Source organism: Ceratotherium simum, chromosome 1 (assembly GCF_057802395.1).
Source record: "Ceratotherium simum simum isolate JZ-2026a chromosome 1, ASM5780239v1, whole genome shotgun sequence".
In the NCBI taxonomy this organism is placed as follows: domain Eukaryota; kingdom Metazoa; phylum Chordata; class Mammalia; order Perissodactyla; family Rhinocerotidae; genus Ceratotherium; species Ceratotherium simum.
This window is the reverse complement of record NC_141900.1, coordinates 106,929,388-106,947,599: the sequence shown is the minus strand read 5'-3', so window position 1 is coordinate 106,947,599 and position 18,212 is coordinate 106,929,388. Positions and strand designations below refer to the sequence as shown.

The 18,212-nt window shown below is 39.6% G+C and overlaps 1 protein-coding gene across 2 annotated transcripts in view; it reads right to left on the bottom strand.

Moving 5' to 3' along the window:
- DPP6 (dipeptidyl peptidase like 6) overlaps positions 1-18,212 on the bottom strand; it is a 746,707-nt gene that overhangs the window by 383,072 nt on the left and 345,423 nt on the right. For both annotated transcript variants that reach the window (XM_004430585.3, XM_004430586.3), the window contains exon 2: positions 10,771-10,885. In XM_004430585.3, the coding sequence (XP_004430642.1) occupies positions 10,771-10,885 (115 nt within the window). The remainder of the gene's footprint in view (positions 1-10,770; positions 10,886-18,212) is intronic.

Below are 18,212 nucleotides of genomic sequence, written 5' to 3'. Positions count from 1 at the left end.
AACAAGGGGGAAAAAAGATGGATTAAATCTGACGTTCTGTAAATTATTACTTAACCCAATTTCTGGTGATTTTAATGATAAATGGCTGTTCAAGCCAGGTTGAAGGTTAAGAGTTCTGCCTCAAAGAGAAGGTAGACAATTGCAGCCTGGAACCTCATCCTTCTCAGTCCCCTGACCTCCCGAGGTCACTGTGGACAACTTCTCTCTAGTTCTCTGATATTATTATGTCACTGATTTCTGTGTTCCTGTCCCTGACCTGGTAACTAGACTTAGATCCCTGAACTGCTGCCTTTGGTTCCTGACTGGCCAGAGTCTTCCCTAAAACAGCAAGTACTAAATCTGCCAGCCCCTTGTAACAAATGGTCCCTAAGGCTCCCAAAATTCACCTGAAATTTACTAAGAGGCTCTCATCTAATCCAGGCAATAGACTCCAGTGAAAACCAGGGTAAGATTTACTCCGTTTCATGGTTTATATACAACTACACCTTTAAAATAAAATGCATAATGTAGCAATGCTTTGAAAAGTGCCCCTTTATGGATAAATATGTAGGCACATTTGCCTCAGCTTAGAGTCTTAATGCAAGCATGAATAATAAGCATCTACCGCCATCCTTTAGATAAATGGCTCTTTAGTGTAAGGATTCAATAAATAAGCAAGATGCACCTAACAATCCTTCTAGAACTAACGGTGAAAAGTCAAAAGGGAGACTTAGGATTCTCCTAGGGATCCACTTCTCAATACTTTGGAGGTTTGCTACTAACCATAAGGTTAGTAGCAGTGTAAATTAATTCTTTCTTTTATGAGAGCCTGTCAGAACGCCCTCTTTTCAGATTTGTTTCAATTTAAAGAAAGGTGCAAACTCAGTGTTCAAGTTCAAGGGATGTAGATCGTGTTCCTAAAGTATTTCATTAATCAAGGGGTCTAGCTTGTTATGGCAGACACTAGGCTGCCTCCCCAAGAGCCACTGCACCCCTCCAACTCAGCAGACCTGACTCCTGTGAAATACTTGCTTTTTCAAGGCCCCTTACAGCTAAGGGTGGCCATGCAATAGAGTTACAGCAGATAAGTTATCTTCTGGCTAGTTTCAGGCAAAGATGGAGATACGTGAGGCAAGTTCTATGATTTTCTCCTCCTTCCTGTGAGGGTATGAGATGTGATGTGTGAAGCTGTTGTAGCCACTTTGCCAACATGCTAATGATGGCAGCAGAGAAAGGTGGTCTTTGAGCCACTGAATCATCCTGGGACTGGCTACACCTAGACTTCTTGTTTTGTGAAACAATATAAACACCTACAGTTTGAATTATTTTAGTTAGGTATTCTGTTACCTATGGACAAAAGTACTCTAACTGATACATGTAACATCTTGGTTTTGGATAAAATGCTTGAGTTGATCCCTAAAATGGTGCATGGATAGGCTGACCAGGTTCATGAGCTTCCTGAAATGTACCTACACTTTTATGAGTACATATCTGCCCTTTTTTTCCCCTTCCAATGATGACTTATAGTTTTATCAGATTCTAAAAATAGTTATGACATAAATTGTTACAGACAGTAGGAGCCATTAGAGTACAATCTGGCATTCCAGACTCTCCCAATCTGCCACCACCCCATCTCTTCAGCCTTAACTCCTGACACTCAGTATGTCCCTCCTGGCTTCCAGGCCAGGCATCTTCTGTCCAGCGAGCAGCCCACGGCTATTATGGCTCATCGTGACCTTTCCTCTCGCATTTCCTTCCATCTCTACCGGGTCTATCTTTCAAAGTCCTCTTGCTCCATGAAACCTTCCACAAATGCTTCCTGTCCTCACCAATCTCTCCCACGTTATGGACTGTCATGATAAATATTATCTGTGCTACCCATTTACAGCACTCAGTCTCAATTAGCATTAACAAATTAACTTCAATCATAAATAACAGTCACAAGAGTAGCAGCAGCAGCAAAAGCAAATCTCTACTTCATGACCAGAGTATACATCATCTGCCCAATCAGTCAGCTGGCAGGTGTGTGTGAACAGACACAAAGGAATCTAGAAACACAACCACAGATGCCCAAGTGCAAATGAACAATACCAGAGACCTATCAAGTAACCTCTGTCCTATGACAGGACCCTTGATCACAGTCATTGATAACAGATGGACTATGACAAGATTGAATTTGGAGGATGAGTTTAACGTAGGAAGGAGAGTAGAGAGAAAATACTTAGAAGAGATGAGCAAACCCCCTATTTCTACAAGAAACAATAGGGTATATGTTACAGGTTATGATATACACAAAAGTTATTAATTACTGTTAAACTACCTTGCAATTTTCACTGGGATTATATGAGATCTCATGATGAGATAATCCATCATAGATTAAAAATTGGGCATCAATACAACGTAAATACAACAACGAATCTCACACACTATATTGAACAAAAGAACCAGGTGTAAAAGAATACATACTACATGATTACATTAATAATGTAAGTGTAAGAAGTATAAAAGCATGCAAAACTATTCTGTGGTCTTAGAAATTAGGTTACCCTTGGGGGGATTAGCGATGAGAAAGAGCATGAGGGGAGCTTTTGGAATGCTGTCTGTATTCTGTTTTTCGATCTGGGTGCTGGCTGCAGGGGCCTGTTCAGTTTTAAAATTCACCAAATAATATAATATTTTATATATATAATGAATAATATATATTATACATGTTTTTAATTAATGTTTTAAAGTCATTTGTTCCAGAATTTTAAAAAGATAAGCTTAAAACAATGAGATACCATTATACACCTATTGGAACGGCCAAAATCCAGAACACTGACAACACCAAATACTACCAAAGATGGAGAGCAAGAGAAACTCTCATTCACTGGTGGTGGGAAAGCAAAATGGTGCAGCCACTTTGGAAGACAGTTGGGCAGTTTCTTACAAAACTAAACATGCTGTTATCACAGGATCCAGCAATCTTGCTCCTTGGCACTTATGCAAAGGAGTTGAAAATTTATGTTCTCACAAAAACCTGCACACAGATATTTATAGCAACTTTGTTCATAATTGCCAAAACTTGGAAGCAACCAAGACGTTCTTCAGTAGATGAATGGATAAATAAACTGTGGTATATCCAGACAATGGAATATTATTCAGTGTTAAAAAAAAAAAGTGCTATTAAGCCATGAAAAGACATGGAGGAAACTTAAAGGCATATTGTTAAGTGAAAGCGAATCTAAAAAGGCTACATACTGTATCATTCCAACTATATGACATTCTGGAAAAGGCAAAACTATGGAGATAATAAAAAGATCAGTGGTTGCTAGGTGTTATGGATGTGGGAGGGATGAATAGGCAGAGCACAGAGGATTTTTAGGGCAGTGAAACTACTCTGTATGGTACTATAATGGTGGATACATGCCATTATACATTTGTCCAAATCTATAGAATGTACATCACCAAGAGTGAACCCTAATGTAAACTCTGGACTTCGGGTGATAATGATGTGTCTATGCAGGTTCATCAATTGTAACAAATGTACCACTCTTCGAGCGAGATATAGATAATGGGGGAGGCTGGGCATGAGTGGGGAAGGGGATATATGAGAAATATCTGTACTTTCCTCTCAGTTTTGCTGTGAACCTAAAACCGGTCTGAAAAATAAAGTCTACTTAAAAAATTCATGGATATTTTATTACAGAACTTGCTTTGTTAACTAGCAGTAACAACTCTTAAGTGGAGGGATTCTCTCAAATGTAATTTTAATATAGCTTTTTCCACATAACACATTTCATCTTGTGTTGACTCTAGTGTAAATTTAGAACACTTGATTAAATTTCTGACTTGCATGTACCTACACTCTTCTATAAGAGGATCCGATTTACGAGCTGTAACTGCCAATTCGCTAGATTTCTCTTCTTCTCAATAAAGTCTATTGAGTCCAATTGAAAATAAAAAAAAGATAAGCTGAGAGTTAGCAATGCAGTTACAGACATTAACCTTAAATCAGTGATGAAATTCAATTCCATAAAAATAATCTCTCTGTTATGCTCCTACCCAAAAGACCAGTGAGTCTTACATTCTGATAACCTCTGCTTGGTCTTAATCCAAAGTCTACTTTCCATATGACTTTAAAATATCCAAGGCTTTTCATTTATATACCACCTGAAAGCATTCCAGTGTTTTCCATCACAAACCACTGTCTATATTCTCTAATGTGAAAAATACATAAAAGTCAAATGTCGGGGATATTTTAACGCAAATATGATCCTGCTGGATTTTTCAGCTCCCACAACAAATAACTGTGGCACTAGAGAATATCAGAGTCCTTTTCATCAGAATGCAAGAACTATAGCTGCCAAAAAAAGGCGTATGCTGTGTGTGACCTATCGTCAACACATTTAATATCTGAAAATTAAAAAGGTAACTTTGAGTCTATTGTTCCAAAGAGAAATTTAGAAAAGAGCATAGACTAGCAAGGGAGAGATGAATGACAAAATTGAAAAGGACACATTCTCATTTGGTTAATCCCTTTAGAACCAAGATTGCCTTAAACGCTTCTAATTTGATTTTTGAAACATAAATTGTGCATAACTGGTGATAATTAAACTGCACTACAGAACAAGGTACATGTCATTCAGAAAGATTACCACGAAGCCCTTCATGATCCTGAGGCATCACAGGGCATTCCATCACGATTCTTTGCATAACAAGTTGGAAAGGGACCCACTCATACTTGGAAACATACTCACCAAAAGACTGAATCCAACGAGTTCAGAGTGGATTTTTTGGGTAAGTAGAAAATAGGTATTGTAATCTGAGTTTCAACAAACCAGAATACAAGACTAGAACCAGGCAGTACTGGAAAACATTATTTCTTTGAAAGTACATACTATGAGTTCTAAGTCCGTCTATCACAATGGAAGGCAGGCTGGGGGGGAAAGCCGATGCTGTGGGAATGTGGGGATGTGGACCATGAACACATGTCCAGGATATTATTATTACTAGGACACTCACTCTTTGAGACTAAACTTCGTCCCTCATCCAGTGGAAGCCACTCCTGCCCTCAATTATGTTCACAGTCTGTTAGGTCAATGATTTAGTTATCTGCACGGCTCAATAGGCCTCTAACCAAGCCCTGCCTATGACTTCTGCTTTGTTTTTGCTTAACGATTACACTACTGTGAAATTCTCCTTGTGCACGTCTGTGCACATTGTGCATGTTTTAAGTGGACTCTAAGCTCTCATGGAAAGCATCTGTATCTTCTTTTCCCATATTCCACCCAGCACTTAGCTCCACGCTCTCAGCCCCTAACAGGGATCATTAATGTCTGATTACTGGACAGGCACTATTGGTTGATGGAGATGCTCTGCATGTTAGTGAATTGAGAAAGCTCCAGAGCTCATGGCAGGTTGAATGATCTGACACCCTCCTCTGCCTGACAGAATTTTGAATGTCAAACAAAAGCCACTGCTGCACCCCAAGAGAGTGGATGCAGACAGCCTGGAACGGGAGGGGGCAGCAGTAGGAAATCTGCCACTGAACCAGCATGTGTGATAGTCGTAAACACACAGCCCCTGAGCAGAACAACCTGGAGAAAGAAATACTAGCTATGGAAGCCCAACAGAACCAGAGAGTTAGGGAAGGCTCAGCCACATTTTCATTTGAACAGAAGAATAAAAGAAATTCCGCTCTTCAAAGCCTTTTCTGGAATTCAGGGATTCACTAGAGCCCCACCGCTAGCAGATGCCTCTGGCTTGTTGTTGCCCCTGACAACTGGCTGTCAGCATTCAGAGATGTAACGGTTTACAATGACTGCATTCTCCACTTTATTGCAGGAGGGATGCTGCCGTGATTCCTCCTGCTGCACAATGACCGACTGTAAAATACTTTCAGGATCAGCAGCTGCACTGGGGAGAACAGGAATTGACGTGTTTTCCCTGCACAGCGGAGAAGACCAAGGGACCAAGTGTTGAGTTGGGCACATGGAGGGAAGGGCCCCAGGACCTGGTGCTTAGCCTTAAGTTCCTAAGTCACGACATTCACCATCCAGCCTTGTTGCTGTGGTGGGAAAGGAGCTCCAGGTAGCCATTTATTTCACTTAGAAGTGGTGACTAAAAGAGCCCTCAGATTCTGGGTGACGTGAACGCTCACAGGTACCTCGGGAGGGTGGGAGTAACTGCAAACTACCTAAGACATCCTTGCTTTCTAAGTCCCAACATGAGTGTTGGACAACCGCAAAATCAAATCTTCAATAATAACTTTCTCACATAAAGCACAGTTCTGTTAAAAAAAAGGCAAAGGTAGGAACAGATGTTCCACAAATCCTGAAGGAGACCTGATTTTCTTTATATTAATTAATAATATGCTTTTGCTAAAGTCCCCAGCTAAGTTAAATCATCATTAGCACAATCACAGAATAGGACAAGTATTTGTCTTTACTAATCCTCCCCAGTCCTTCTCAACTCCACTCATTTAGATTTCAACAGTTGAACCGATTTTTCCCTGTTCAATAGATGCATTGTATTGACTCCTGAGTCCAAATGTTCCAGGTAACTCTGGTCTATTCATAAACTCACTCAAGGAGACGGCAACATTCTCGTTTTCAGAATTGCTACAGAAACCCCTTCAACGTGAGGCAAGTGTTCATGGCACTTTAGTACATAAATGGCCAGATTAAATCTTTTTTTCTTTTACAACTTTCCCATCATTGTTTAAATTAACATCCAACTGAGATAAATTTCACATATCATAAAGTTCACCTTTCTAATGTGAATTCAGTAGTTTTTAATGTATTAACAGAGTTGTACATCCATCACCACTATCAAATTCCAGAATATTTTCATCACCCCAAAAAGAGATCTCATTATGATATGTCACTGTAGGTTCATCAACTGTAATAAATGTACCACTCTGGTGGAGGTGTTGATAATGGGGATGCTGTGCATGTGTGGGGGCAGGGAGTAGATGGGAAATCTCTGTACCTTCCTCTCAATTTTGCTGTAACTCTAAAACTGCTCTAAAATGTAATGTCTTAAAGAAAAAAAAAAAGAAATCTCATACCTATTAGCAGCCACTTCCTACTCTGCCCACCTCCAGCCCCTGGCAACCACTAATCTACTTCCTATCTCTATAGATTTGCCTATTCTGGAATCATACAATATGTGGCCTTTAGTGTCACTTTTCTTTCACTTAACGTAATGTTTCCAAGTTTTATGTATATTGTAGTATGCATCCGTGTTTCATTCCCTTTTGTAGCTGAATAATATTCCATTGTATGGCTATAACACATCTGTTTATCTATTCACCAGGGGAAGGACATTTGGGTTGTTTCCACTTTTTGGCCATTATGAATAATGCTGACATGGACATTGGTATACAAGTTTCTGTATGAACATATGTTTTCAATTTTCCTGGGTTATATCTAGGAGGGAATTACTGGGTCATATGGTAACTCTACGTTTAACTATATGAAGAACTACCAAAATGTTTTCCATAAAGGCTGCACAATTTTACATTCCTACTAGTACTGTATGAAGGTTCCAATTTTTCCATATCCTCACCAATACTTGTACTTTTCCTTTAAAAATATATAACAGTCATCCTAGTGGCTGTGAAGTGGTATCTCACTGTGGTTTTGATTTGCATTTCCCTCATGACTAATAATGGTGAGCATCTTTTCTTATGCTTATTGGCCATTTGTATTTCTTTGGAGAAATGTTCAAATCTTTTGTCCATTTTTAAATTAAATTGTTTCTTGGTTTTGAGTTGTAAGAGTTCTTTATATAATCTGGATACTAGACCTTTACTGAATATATGATTTGCAAATATTTTCTCCCATTCTGTGGGTTGTCTTTTCACTTTCTTGATAGTGTCTTTTGATGCACAAAGTTTTTAAGTTTGATGAAGTTCAATTTATCTATTTTTCCTTTGGTTGCTTGTGCTTTTGGTGTCATATCTAAGAAATAGTTGCCTAATCCAAGGTCACAAAGATTTACCCCTGTTTTCTTCTAAGAGTTTTATAGTTTTAGCTCTTATATTTAGGTTGTTGATCCACATTGAGTTAATTTTTGTACATTGTATGAGGTAGGAGTCCAACTTTGTTCTTTTGCATGTGGATACACAGTTGCACAAGCACAATTTGTTGTAAGGACTATTCTTTCCCCATTGAATGGCCTTAGCACCCTTGTCAAAAATGAATTGACGGGGCCAGCCCCAAGGCTTAGCGGTTAAGTGCATGCGCTCCGCTACTGGCGGCCCGGGTTCGGATCCTGGGCGCGCACCGACGTACCGCTTCTCCGGCCATGCTGAGGCCACGTCCCACATACAGCAACCGGAAGGATGTGCAACTATGACACACCACTATCTACTGGGGCTTTAGGGGGGGGAAAAAGGAGGAGGATTGGCAATAGATGTTAGCTCAGAGCCGGTCTTCCTCAAAAAAAAAAAAATGAATTGACGATAGCCATATAGGTTTATTTATGAACTCTCAATTCTATTCCATTGATCCATATGTCTATATTTATGATAGTACTACAATATTTTGATTACTATAGCTTTAGAGGAAATTATAAAATCGGGAGATGTAAGTCCTTAAAGTGTCCTTTTTTCAGATTATTTTGGCTAGTCTGAGTCCTTCGCATTTTCTTATAAATTTTAGAGTTAGTTCATCAATTTCTTCAATAAAAGCAACTGGAATTTTGATAGAGACTGGGTCGAATCTTAGACAAAGTTAGAGGTATTGCCATGTTAACAATATTACATCTTCCAATCCATGAACATGGGATAACTTTCCATTTACTTAGGTCTTCTTTAATTTATTTCAATTATGTTTGGTAGTTTTCAGTGTACAAGTCTTATAACTTCTTTTGTTAAATTGATTCCTAAGGATTTTATTCTTTTTGAAACTATTTTAAGAGGAATCATTTCTTTTCTTTTTTCTTTTTTCTTTTTTTTTTTTGCTGAGGAAGATTCGCCCTGAGCTAACATCTGTCACAAATCTTCCTCTTTTTTTGTACTTGAGCCACCACCACAGCATGGCCACTGACAGATAAGTGGTGTAGGTCCACGCCTGGGAACCAAACCTGGGCTGCCAAAGTGGAGCATGCCAAACTTACCCACTAGGCCACCAGGGCTGGCCCTGGAATCACTTCTTAATTTCAGTTTTGAATTGTTCATTTCTAGTGTATAGAAATACAAATGATTTTTGTTTAATGATCTTGTATCTTCCAACATTGCTGAATTCCATTTATCAGTTATAACAGGTTTTGTGTGTGTGTGTGTTTGTGCATTCCTTAAGATTATTATACACAAGATCATGTCATCTATGAATACAAATAGTTTTACTTCTTTCTTTCCTATCTGGATGTCTTTTTTTCCTTGCCTAATTGCCTTGGCTAGAACCTCCAATACAATGCTAAATAGAAATAGTGAGAATGAACATCCTTGTCTTATTCCTGATCTCAGGGGGAATGCTTTCAGTATTTCACCATTAAGTATAATATTAGCTGTGGGTTTTTCACAGATGCTGTTTACCAGGTTGGGGAAGTTTCTTTCTCTTCATTTTGCTTGTTGAGTGCTTTACCATGAAAGAATTTTGGATTTTGTCAAATGATTATTCTGTGTCTATTGAGATAATCATGTTTTTCCCCCTTTATTCTATTAATATGTGTATATTACACTGATTTTTCATATATTAAACCAAATTTTCTTTCTTGGGATAAATCCCATTTTGTCATGGTGTATAATCCTTTTTATATGTTGCTGAATTAAGTTTGCTAGAATTTTCTGGAGATTTTTACATCTATATTTATAAGAGATATTGGTCTGTAGTTTTCCTTTCTTGTGATATCTTTATCCAGTTTTGGTTTCAGGGTATAGATTACTCTTTTTTCATTTAAGTTTTGTGATAGTGGTCTAAACATACGTCATAATTTTCCTGCACTTTTTGTACGTATGAAAAAATTTTTTTACACTGCGTTTATTTTCCATCTTAAGGTCTAATACCTGTGCAGTCTATAGAGGACTGGAACTATTTTTCTTTTATCCACACAAATAGGCACCTGGTACAACAATCAGATTGGATAAAATAGTTACACACCGTTTAATACGGCCATAATGTTTTCCTATGATAACTCCTATATGGTTATCTTATAGGCAAAGGCTTTCTTCTCTCCCTAATCTCACCATTCTCTGGCTACTAATTTTACCACTCTGTTAAAGCCCCTTTACATACTACCTTCCCCATGAACTTTCTCATAAAGGACCTCTTTCTCCTCCAAGCTCCTATGCACTTATTTTTGAAACATTCAATAGTGCATGTACATGTTTTTGTTGATGATTTTTGTGTTTTTTGTTCCCTGAGAGATTTCAACTCTGTTTATACTTTTAATTCATCAGTAGTACTTAATAAGTACCTTGTCTTGAGTTCACACTCAATATACGTTGTTTTAATAATTTTATTGATTCATCCTTGATATAATACCCAGGAATGCCAAGAGATATATAAAATTATTTATAATGCCACTGTCTTCAAGCTCATCAAGTATGAATAAGTAATTGTGAATTTTAATACATGCCAAGGTTTCCACCTAGTCAACAATTATATAGACAAATTCAAAGCACATAAAAAGGATCTTTTTCACTGAAGGCATATTATATCATCTTACCATATGGCACAATAAGAATTAGAACCTGGGAAAAATAAATTATGTAATAGGTCGTTATTTAGAAAACAATGCAAGGTAAAATTATGCTCTTTTTCCCTTGCAGCGACTTGCTTTTCCAAGAATAACCGCAAGTACCTGGTGTCAGCAGTATGACCGAGGTGACGATCAGGGAGCAGATGACCAGAATCACAAGCAGTGCGATCGCTATTCCTTTCCAGTTTCTTTGTGGAGGATTGCTCCCCACCAGCTCCTAAAAACAACACCATGAAAGAGAAACCCAGTGAGTGAAGCAGGGAAATAAAATAAGCCAAATAAGTACATTTCCTTTAAATTAAGAACCAAGACACAAAACAGCGAGCCATGAGCAGTGAGCAAGGCATATTCTCATCCTGGAAGCTACAATTATCTCCTTTTTCTACCTGTCTGCCTCAGCGTCCACAAGCCTCAGGCTCTCTTCCCTGTACCATGGCAAAACCTCACCTCAAGAAAGAATCTGATGTCATATTATGTTTACAGCTTTTGTGTGAACCTAATGTTTCTCCACCCAATAAGCTAGGTTCTACAGCAGAGGCTAACTGCGGAGTTTCTCGTCATTCCACCCAACCCATTAGCCCCCATGGAATAAAACCCACGTAGGATTAATTCTTCCAGTCCAAGCCCTCTCTCATTTTTCTTTTTATTTACATCCAAACTGTTCACTCCTATTTCAGGCTACCAAATTCAAACATTTATTTAGCACATATCATGTGCCCATTTTAATCAACCTCAGCCCACCGCTTATATCTTGAGCCTGTTCTTCCTTCCATAGCTCCTCACACAGGCTTCAAGATTTCCCAGGTCTGTCTTCACTGGGTGACTCACTTATCCCTGTTCTAGGTTTTAGTGCCCTCTAGGTAACCATATCTGCATTGTTTCAGGGGTTGGTGTTGGGGGCTGAGGGGGATCTTGGAGACACTGCTAAAAGCTGAATAAATCTACGGAATTAATCAGGCATATTGGCTGCTGAACCCAAACTTTCAGTTCCTTTCAAATTAGGGTGATCACACAATTTTTATTCCAATCGGGATCCTTTGAGAGACAAAGGGGGTAATATTAATAATGATTAATAAATATAATAATTCATGTTAATAATAATTATTAATTATACAAGAGCAACTGGGACTCTCCAGGGCAAATGAAACATACTGTCACATTGCAAATGGACTAGTGCTACTTCTGCCTATACACAGATCACAAAATAGCCTCTCTTATAGTGCCCACCATTACAACTCATCTTAACTCCAAGTCAAGGCAGAGTGGAATGGAGATAACCTCAAAGAGCAGAAAGCACAATAGATAAACATATCTTCACCCAAGAGCGAAAGTTCATTAGAATGTATCACATTGTTGCGAATCAAAATAAAGAGAATACTCAACCCTGGGATGGCAAATAATTAATATTTGACATTCACATATTTAATATTGGCTAAGTTATCAAATTAAGAAAAATTCTGAGGGCCAATAGAGTTTTAGCAGGAAAGAGTTCTACAGTTGTTTAGAAATTTCTATCAGTCTTCTTATTTGACATCCAGAATTTATCTATTGAGAAGTAGCTTTTTAGCACTTAAAAAGGGAGACTAAACATAAGCATGAAATTACGACAAAAAGTCACACTGAGTCAATCTCATCTCCTATTGGATGAGGTTTTCTGTGTGAGAAGATCACTGGCAAATGACAGGAAGTGATCAGATTTGGCTGACTCAGCAGACTTTCACTTCATCCAAGTTTACAAAGAACATAAGCCCTTCTCATCAAATTTGTGAATCGCATAAATCTTGAAGCAGACTATTCATATGATCATCACAGTGTATACAATCTTTCACAGACCCTAGTGGACATTTCTGGAACACTGTTCAGATTAGGTCCCAGGGTAACCATCAAAACCAGAATGTTTTAATACTCAAGACCAAATCTTATTCAAGATCCAGAATGATAAAATTAATGTTATTGTCTTCATCAGGTCAAACAAGTGATATCTTTTGAATCTTGTTTCTAAAAAGAATAATCTAGAATTCTAATTCTGCTTTAAACACATCTATTATATTCACTGGCTGAAGTTTATATGCACAAAAAAGACTAGGATTTTTGCTTTGCATCAATTTCTTGACCAGCTAGTAGTATAACCTATTTACTTGTGTGATTGAACAAATGTTGCAGTGACAGAAGTCCTTCTGACACTCCCAGTGTGCTGCTCCCTGACCCAAACCCATCCACAATATGATGTCCAGGTCTAGGCTGGATATTGTCAGGTGTAATGATACAGAGTGTGTCTACAAAGACGACCAGAAGATGGAGACGTGTGCAAAACTCGTCATGTGAAGTAAGGTTGAAGGAAGTGTTCAGCCTCAAAACCCAAATATTTAGAGTCTTCATCTATTTGGATTATCACATGGAAGAGAGAGAAGGCTTATTCTGCAGAAAGTAGAGCTCCAGAAGGTAGAGTTAGAACCAAAAGGAAATTTCAGAGGCAGAATTGTGTATCACTAAAACTTCAGAATTTCTAACCATTAGTATTGCCTAAGAATAGAATGGGCTGCTTCACTAGGAAGTGAGCAGAGTGGATGAACCTCTAACAAGGATCCTGTTGGGAGGGCCAGTCCTCCAGGGAGGAAGGTGGAAATAAATGATCCTAAAAATGCCTAATATAGCATAAGTTCTACGGATACATATAGGATGGAAAAGAGAGGTAAAACTGTGAAGTTGCCACTGTAGGGGGAAAAATGAATGAGAGTCAAGATACGCCCGGAAAGGGGACAAAGGCTCTGCTTCCTCATGCTCACTGGACTCAGAAAAGAGTCTGCACAGAAAACCAATTCAGTACATATAATTGAATGGGAGAATGCACAATAGATAACCAAACAGGCATTGATAGCATAGCCCACTTAAGTGAAGTGATTCTGGATCATTTATGCCATTTTTTTAGAGTTCAGATTCATTATATTGCCTTTCTGGCAATAGTTTTACATTTAAAAAGCAGAGTAATTTTATCCATAGGAAAACAGACATTAAAAATTCCATTTTCATTTGACAAATTTCTTTTGTTTTTTGCTGAGGAAAATTTGCCCTAAGCTAACATTCATGCCAATCTTCCTCTGTTTTTCAAGTATGTGGGCTGCCAGCACAGCATGGCCATTAACAGAGCAGTGTAGGTCCACTCCTGGGAACTGAACCTGGGCCGCCGAAGCGGAGTGTGCTGAACATAACCACTAGGCCACCAGGGCTGGCCCACCAAATTTCATTTTTCACAATACAGGTGAATTTTTTTTTACTACACAAACAATATTGTAACGACAATAATAGGAAACAAATTAAAGAGGAAAAAAAATCATGAACAATCTTGCTAATCCAAGGAAATATAACTTTTCATTTTTTTCCATCTTTCTTTCTAGTCATGGTCTATACGCACATTTAATTTTTACATAGGTATAACCAGAGCATAGATATGGCTTTTGAGTTAGAATGCAGGTTAATATGTGCTTCTTTGAACATCTAATTTGGCTCCCCAAATTCAGACTTCCTCATCTTAACTTGCAGAAGTTGAATTACCAAAAAATTGAGTAGAACTGACCCTGCTTCCCATGAAGGATAAGAGAAGTTAACAAATTATTCCCTGAAATGTTGAGCTTCAGTAGCGCATTTCTCAGTGGAATTATATGTTTTTGTCTAGAATGGTACAAATAAGGCTATAAGATGTTCCCTGTTCTGTTTGGTATCACACGCATACCTCGGAGAGCCAATAAAATGGAAAAGCATGTTTGCAGTTAACCATTTGGTTTTAAAGGTGAACAAATCTTCCTTCCGTCCCTCCATCCGTCCATCCATCCATCCATCCATCCATCCATCACATATTGAGCCAGGGCTGACTCTGCCAGGTCTGTTCTGAGAACCTTGGGTATAGTAGTGAACAAACTGTTATCAACCCAACAAGTTGAATGGCTTTCATTTTTCCATATTCCTTTCTTGTATTCTACTGCAGGGACAGGGACAAACAATAAACAGATAAACCCACTAAGAGAAGAAGAATAAAACAGGACAAGGGGGTCCTGCGGGCTGTTTGTAAATAAGGAAGTCAGAGAGATTTCCTAGTAAGTGACATTTGAGCAAAAACTAAAAGTGCAGCTGGGAGGAAGCACATCAGGCTGCTATGGACCGAACTGTGTCACCCCTAAACTCATATGTTGAAACTCCAGCCCCTAATGTGATGGTATTTGGAGATGGGTCTTTGGGAGGTAATCAGGGTTAGATGAGGTCATGAGGGTGGGGCCCCCATGATGGGATTAGTGCCCTTATAAGAAGAGACAGGGAGAGCTTGCGTCCTTTCTCTCTGCCCACGTGCATTGAGGAAAGGCCGTGTGATGACACAGTGAGAAGGTAGCCGTCTGCAACCCAAGGAGAGAGGTCTCACCAGACACTACAGCCTGCACCTTGACCCTAGACTTCAGTCTCCAGACTGTGGGGCATAAATCTCTGTTGTTTAAGCCCCCAGTCTATGTATTTTGTTATGGCAGCCCCAGACAGAGTGAGACAGGGGCTAGGTGTCTTCCTAGGCCTCAGTTTATTGGTCCTGGGGCTCAGGACACATTTATGTATCCCTCTTGCATTTGAGCCCTCTCTGAGCCTCTTGGTTTCTATTCTCAAGAAAAAAGCCCTTTGCACATCACTAGGAAGCAAGTCTACCTGTTTCTCTCTACCTCTAAAGCAAGTGTAGGTTCTTCCCTACTCTTTGCTCACAGCTTATTGCTCCTGGAGCAAGTTATTCCCTTCTACGTTCTCCATCCCCACAACTTTGCACATAATCTTTCTGTTTCCTGGTATTCCTCTCTCTTCATTTTATCAGGGAAATCCCTTTGTATTCTTTAGTTGTCAGCTAAAATATCATCTCTGACATCCGGGAAAGCCTTGCCTGGTTTCACAGGCAGAGTTCATTATTCTCTCATCTGGACACAATTGCAACACTTTGTAAACGCTTTTCTGTAGCATTATTGCACTATTAAATTATGTATTTAATGCCTGTGTCATCACAGGCTTCGAGCTACTTGAGGACAGCTGCCGTGACATGTTTGTGCTCCCAATGCCTGGTATAAAACCTGGGACACCACAGCTGAGTGAGACTATGCTGAGTGGATGAATGAGTGGATGAATGCCTTTATAAGAAGTAACTTCATTATTTGCTGGCCCTTCTGGCAGAAAAGCAATTGTTGATTGACGCAGAAAGCAAAGCGTTAATACAACGGTTGCATTAGCGATGCCATAAATAGCAATCAGTCCTAAGATGTAATGCACTCTGACATCTATAGTTGGCAATCCTTGTCCCAAGTGACATAATTGTTGCTCATGCTTATTTTTAACTCAGGCAAAAAGAAAACAAACTCAACTAAATGAATAAAAAACCAACTAAACCTTTTCCTAGGGTGTTTGGTTGTTTTGAATACAAAAGTCATCTTCTCTGAATGCTATTATCTTAGTAATTTGTGATTGAAGCTTGATATTTTATACGCCGATGGCACAACTGAAATGGAAGAAATACAGATTAAAATAATGAGTTAAAGACACCCCCATGTTCTGGGAATGGACTCAGGAATGACCATTGCATGCTATCTCCCCACAGTTACAGCCACATCATCCGTGCATTTACATCAGGTAATGCATCCACGCCCTCTCTTTTCTCTGTTAAATCTGATGCATCTTATCCTGGCCTGAGCTTCCTCTCTCTCCCAGAAGGCCCCTTGCTATCTTTATCATACCTCATGCCTTATGATGAGGAGCAGAGATTCAAATGAAAACTCTCTGGGGATAATTTCAAAAATTAGAGAAACTGAAGGCTGCAAGGGTGGAAAAGAGAAACAGGGTGGGAGACAAAAGGGATCTACTGCTCAGGTGTTAGGACTACACGCAAATGTGTTTGAAAGCATAGTGTAGTCTATAACATTTATAGAAGCAGAGACATTGCTCTACTACTTATTGCTATCACTACCAAATAATGTTTCAATAACATTTGACACGCATTATGGAAAGAACTCAAAAGCACATTAAATTTCCTGTACCTTATAAAGAAAGTAAAGGATACGGAGATGACCTTCCTTTTGTCCACTTCTTCTTCTTGTTTCCTAAGCTCTAACGAGGGGAAATCAGAATTTTAATTTTTGCTGCGTCCCCACAGCAGCGTGATCCAGGTCGCAGCTGCGTGACTCCACAGTAAAGCGATGCATCCCTCAGGCAGCAAATAGCCACCTTGAACGTTCCCAGCACACATCATATGGCACGCTTGTTTTTTGCACTGGAAGTGCAGCCTCACACAGCTAACGGGACAGAAGGAGTAAAATCCAGCAGAAAGTGAGACTGTAGTAAAGTGAGGCCTCTTCCTAGGAAGCATCACTAGTGTCAAAGATCAGAGCGTGAGAAGCTGCAGATGCAGGAGGGGTCAGGGTGGTGGGAGGAGGGCAGAACAGCAAAGGTCCAGGTCTTGCCAGCCACGCTTGGGACAGCTGCCCATTTTGCATTTTATTTCCCTTTGCTAAAAGCAGAGGGGTCAACCAGATGGCCCTCTCACTAGGGAAGGAGGAAGTGAATTCAACTATTTTTCTCAGAATAATCCATCTTAAAGCTAATCAATCTCCTCCTCTATCAGGCAGCTTTCAGAAGTCTATTAAGACTAGAAGACTTTCTGGCTCCCAAAACTGAAAGAGGTCTTCTCCAGGATATAACTAGATCCAAGTCTAGGTAACTGATAGGTTTAAAAAATTTCCAGAGGATGTATGTGAATCAGCAGCTAGCTGGGCGTCACAATTTAGGCTGGAAGTGAGGACACAAGCCAGTGCGATCTGAGAGGGCAGAACGCCACTCACCATCAACAGGGTGTTGTGTTTCTTAGCAGGGAGATTGTCCCACTCGCTGAGATCCTCCCCTCCCCATGACTGCTGATTTGTGACTCCCCTCCCCCGTGAGGCACTTTGGGGTGCTTTGGCTAGTTGTAAGTGTGAGGGATGGGGGAGGGCTGTGGCCACAAGATACTAACTAATGCTGATTTCATGTCCATGAGGCTGTAATTGATCACAGGGTGGGCTGTGCAGCCATTTCTGAAAAACCAAAGCAACCAATGTTGTGTGTGGGTAAGGGGGATGGAGTCTTAACCTTCAAAAACCTTCTGTTGATTTCACCAATTAGGAATTAAAATTGGTTGACAGGCCCTACTTTTGAGGACCGACAGTTAATTATGAATCATCATTATCTTAGTGATGAGGACTAAGGACTATCTAAGTGATGAGGACTACTCTCCAGGACTCTCAGGCACACTCTCAGGGACCCCCTTCCCCCCACTCTTCCCACCATGTCCCTCGTGTTTATGACGGATGTCCCCCTACTCAGGGTCCCCAGGGCTCTCCACCACTCATTCCATAGTTGCCTTAAGGACTGATCTGGGATCTACTCTCCTTTTCTCCCATACATGTGGAAACTCTTTTACATAACATGACTTTATATCACTGCCTTAGGGCACAGCACTTTGAAATCATATCCACCACCATTACTAAGGCAGCTGT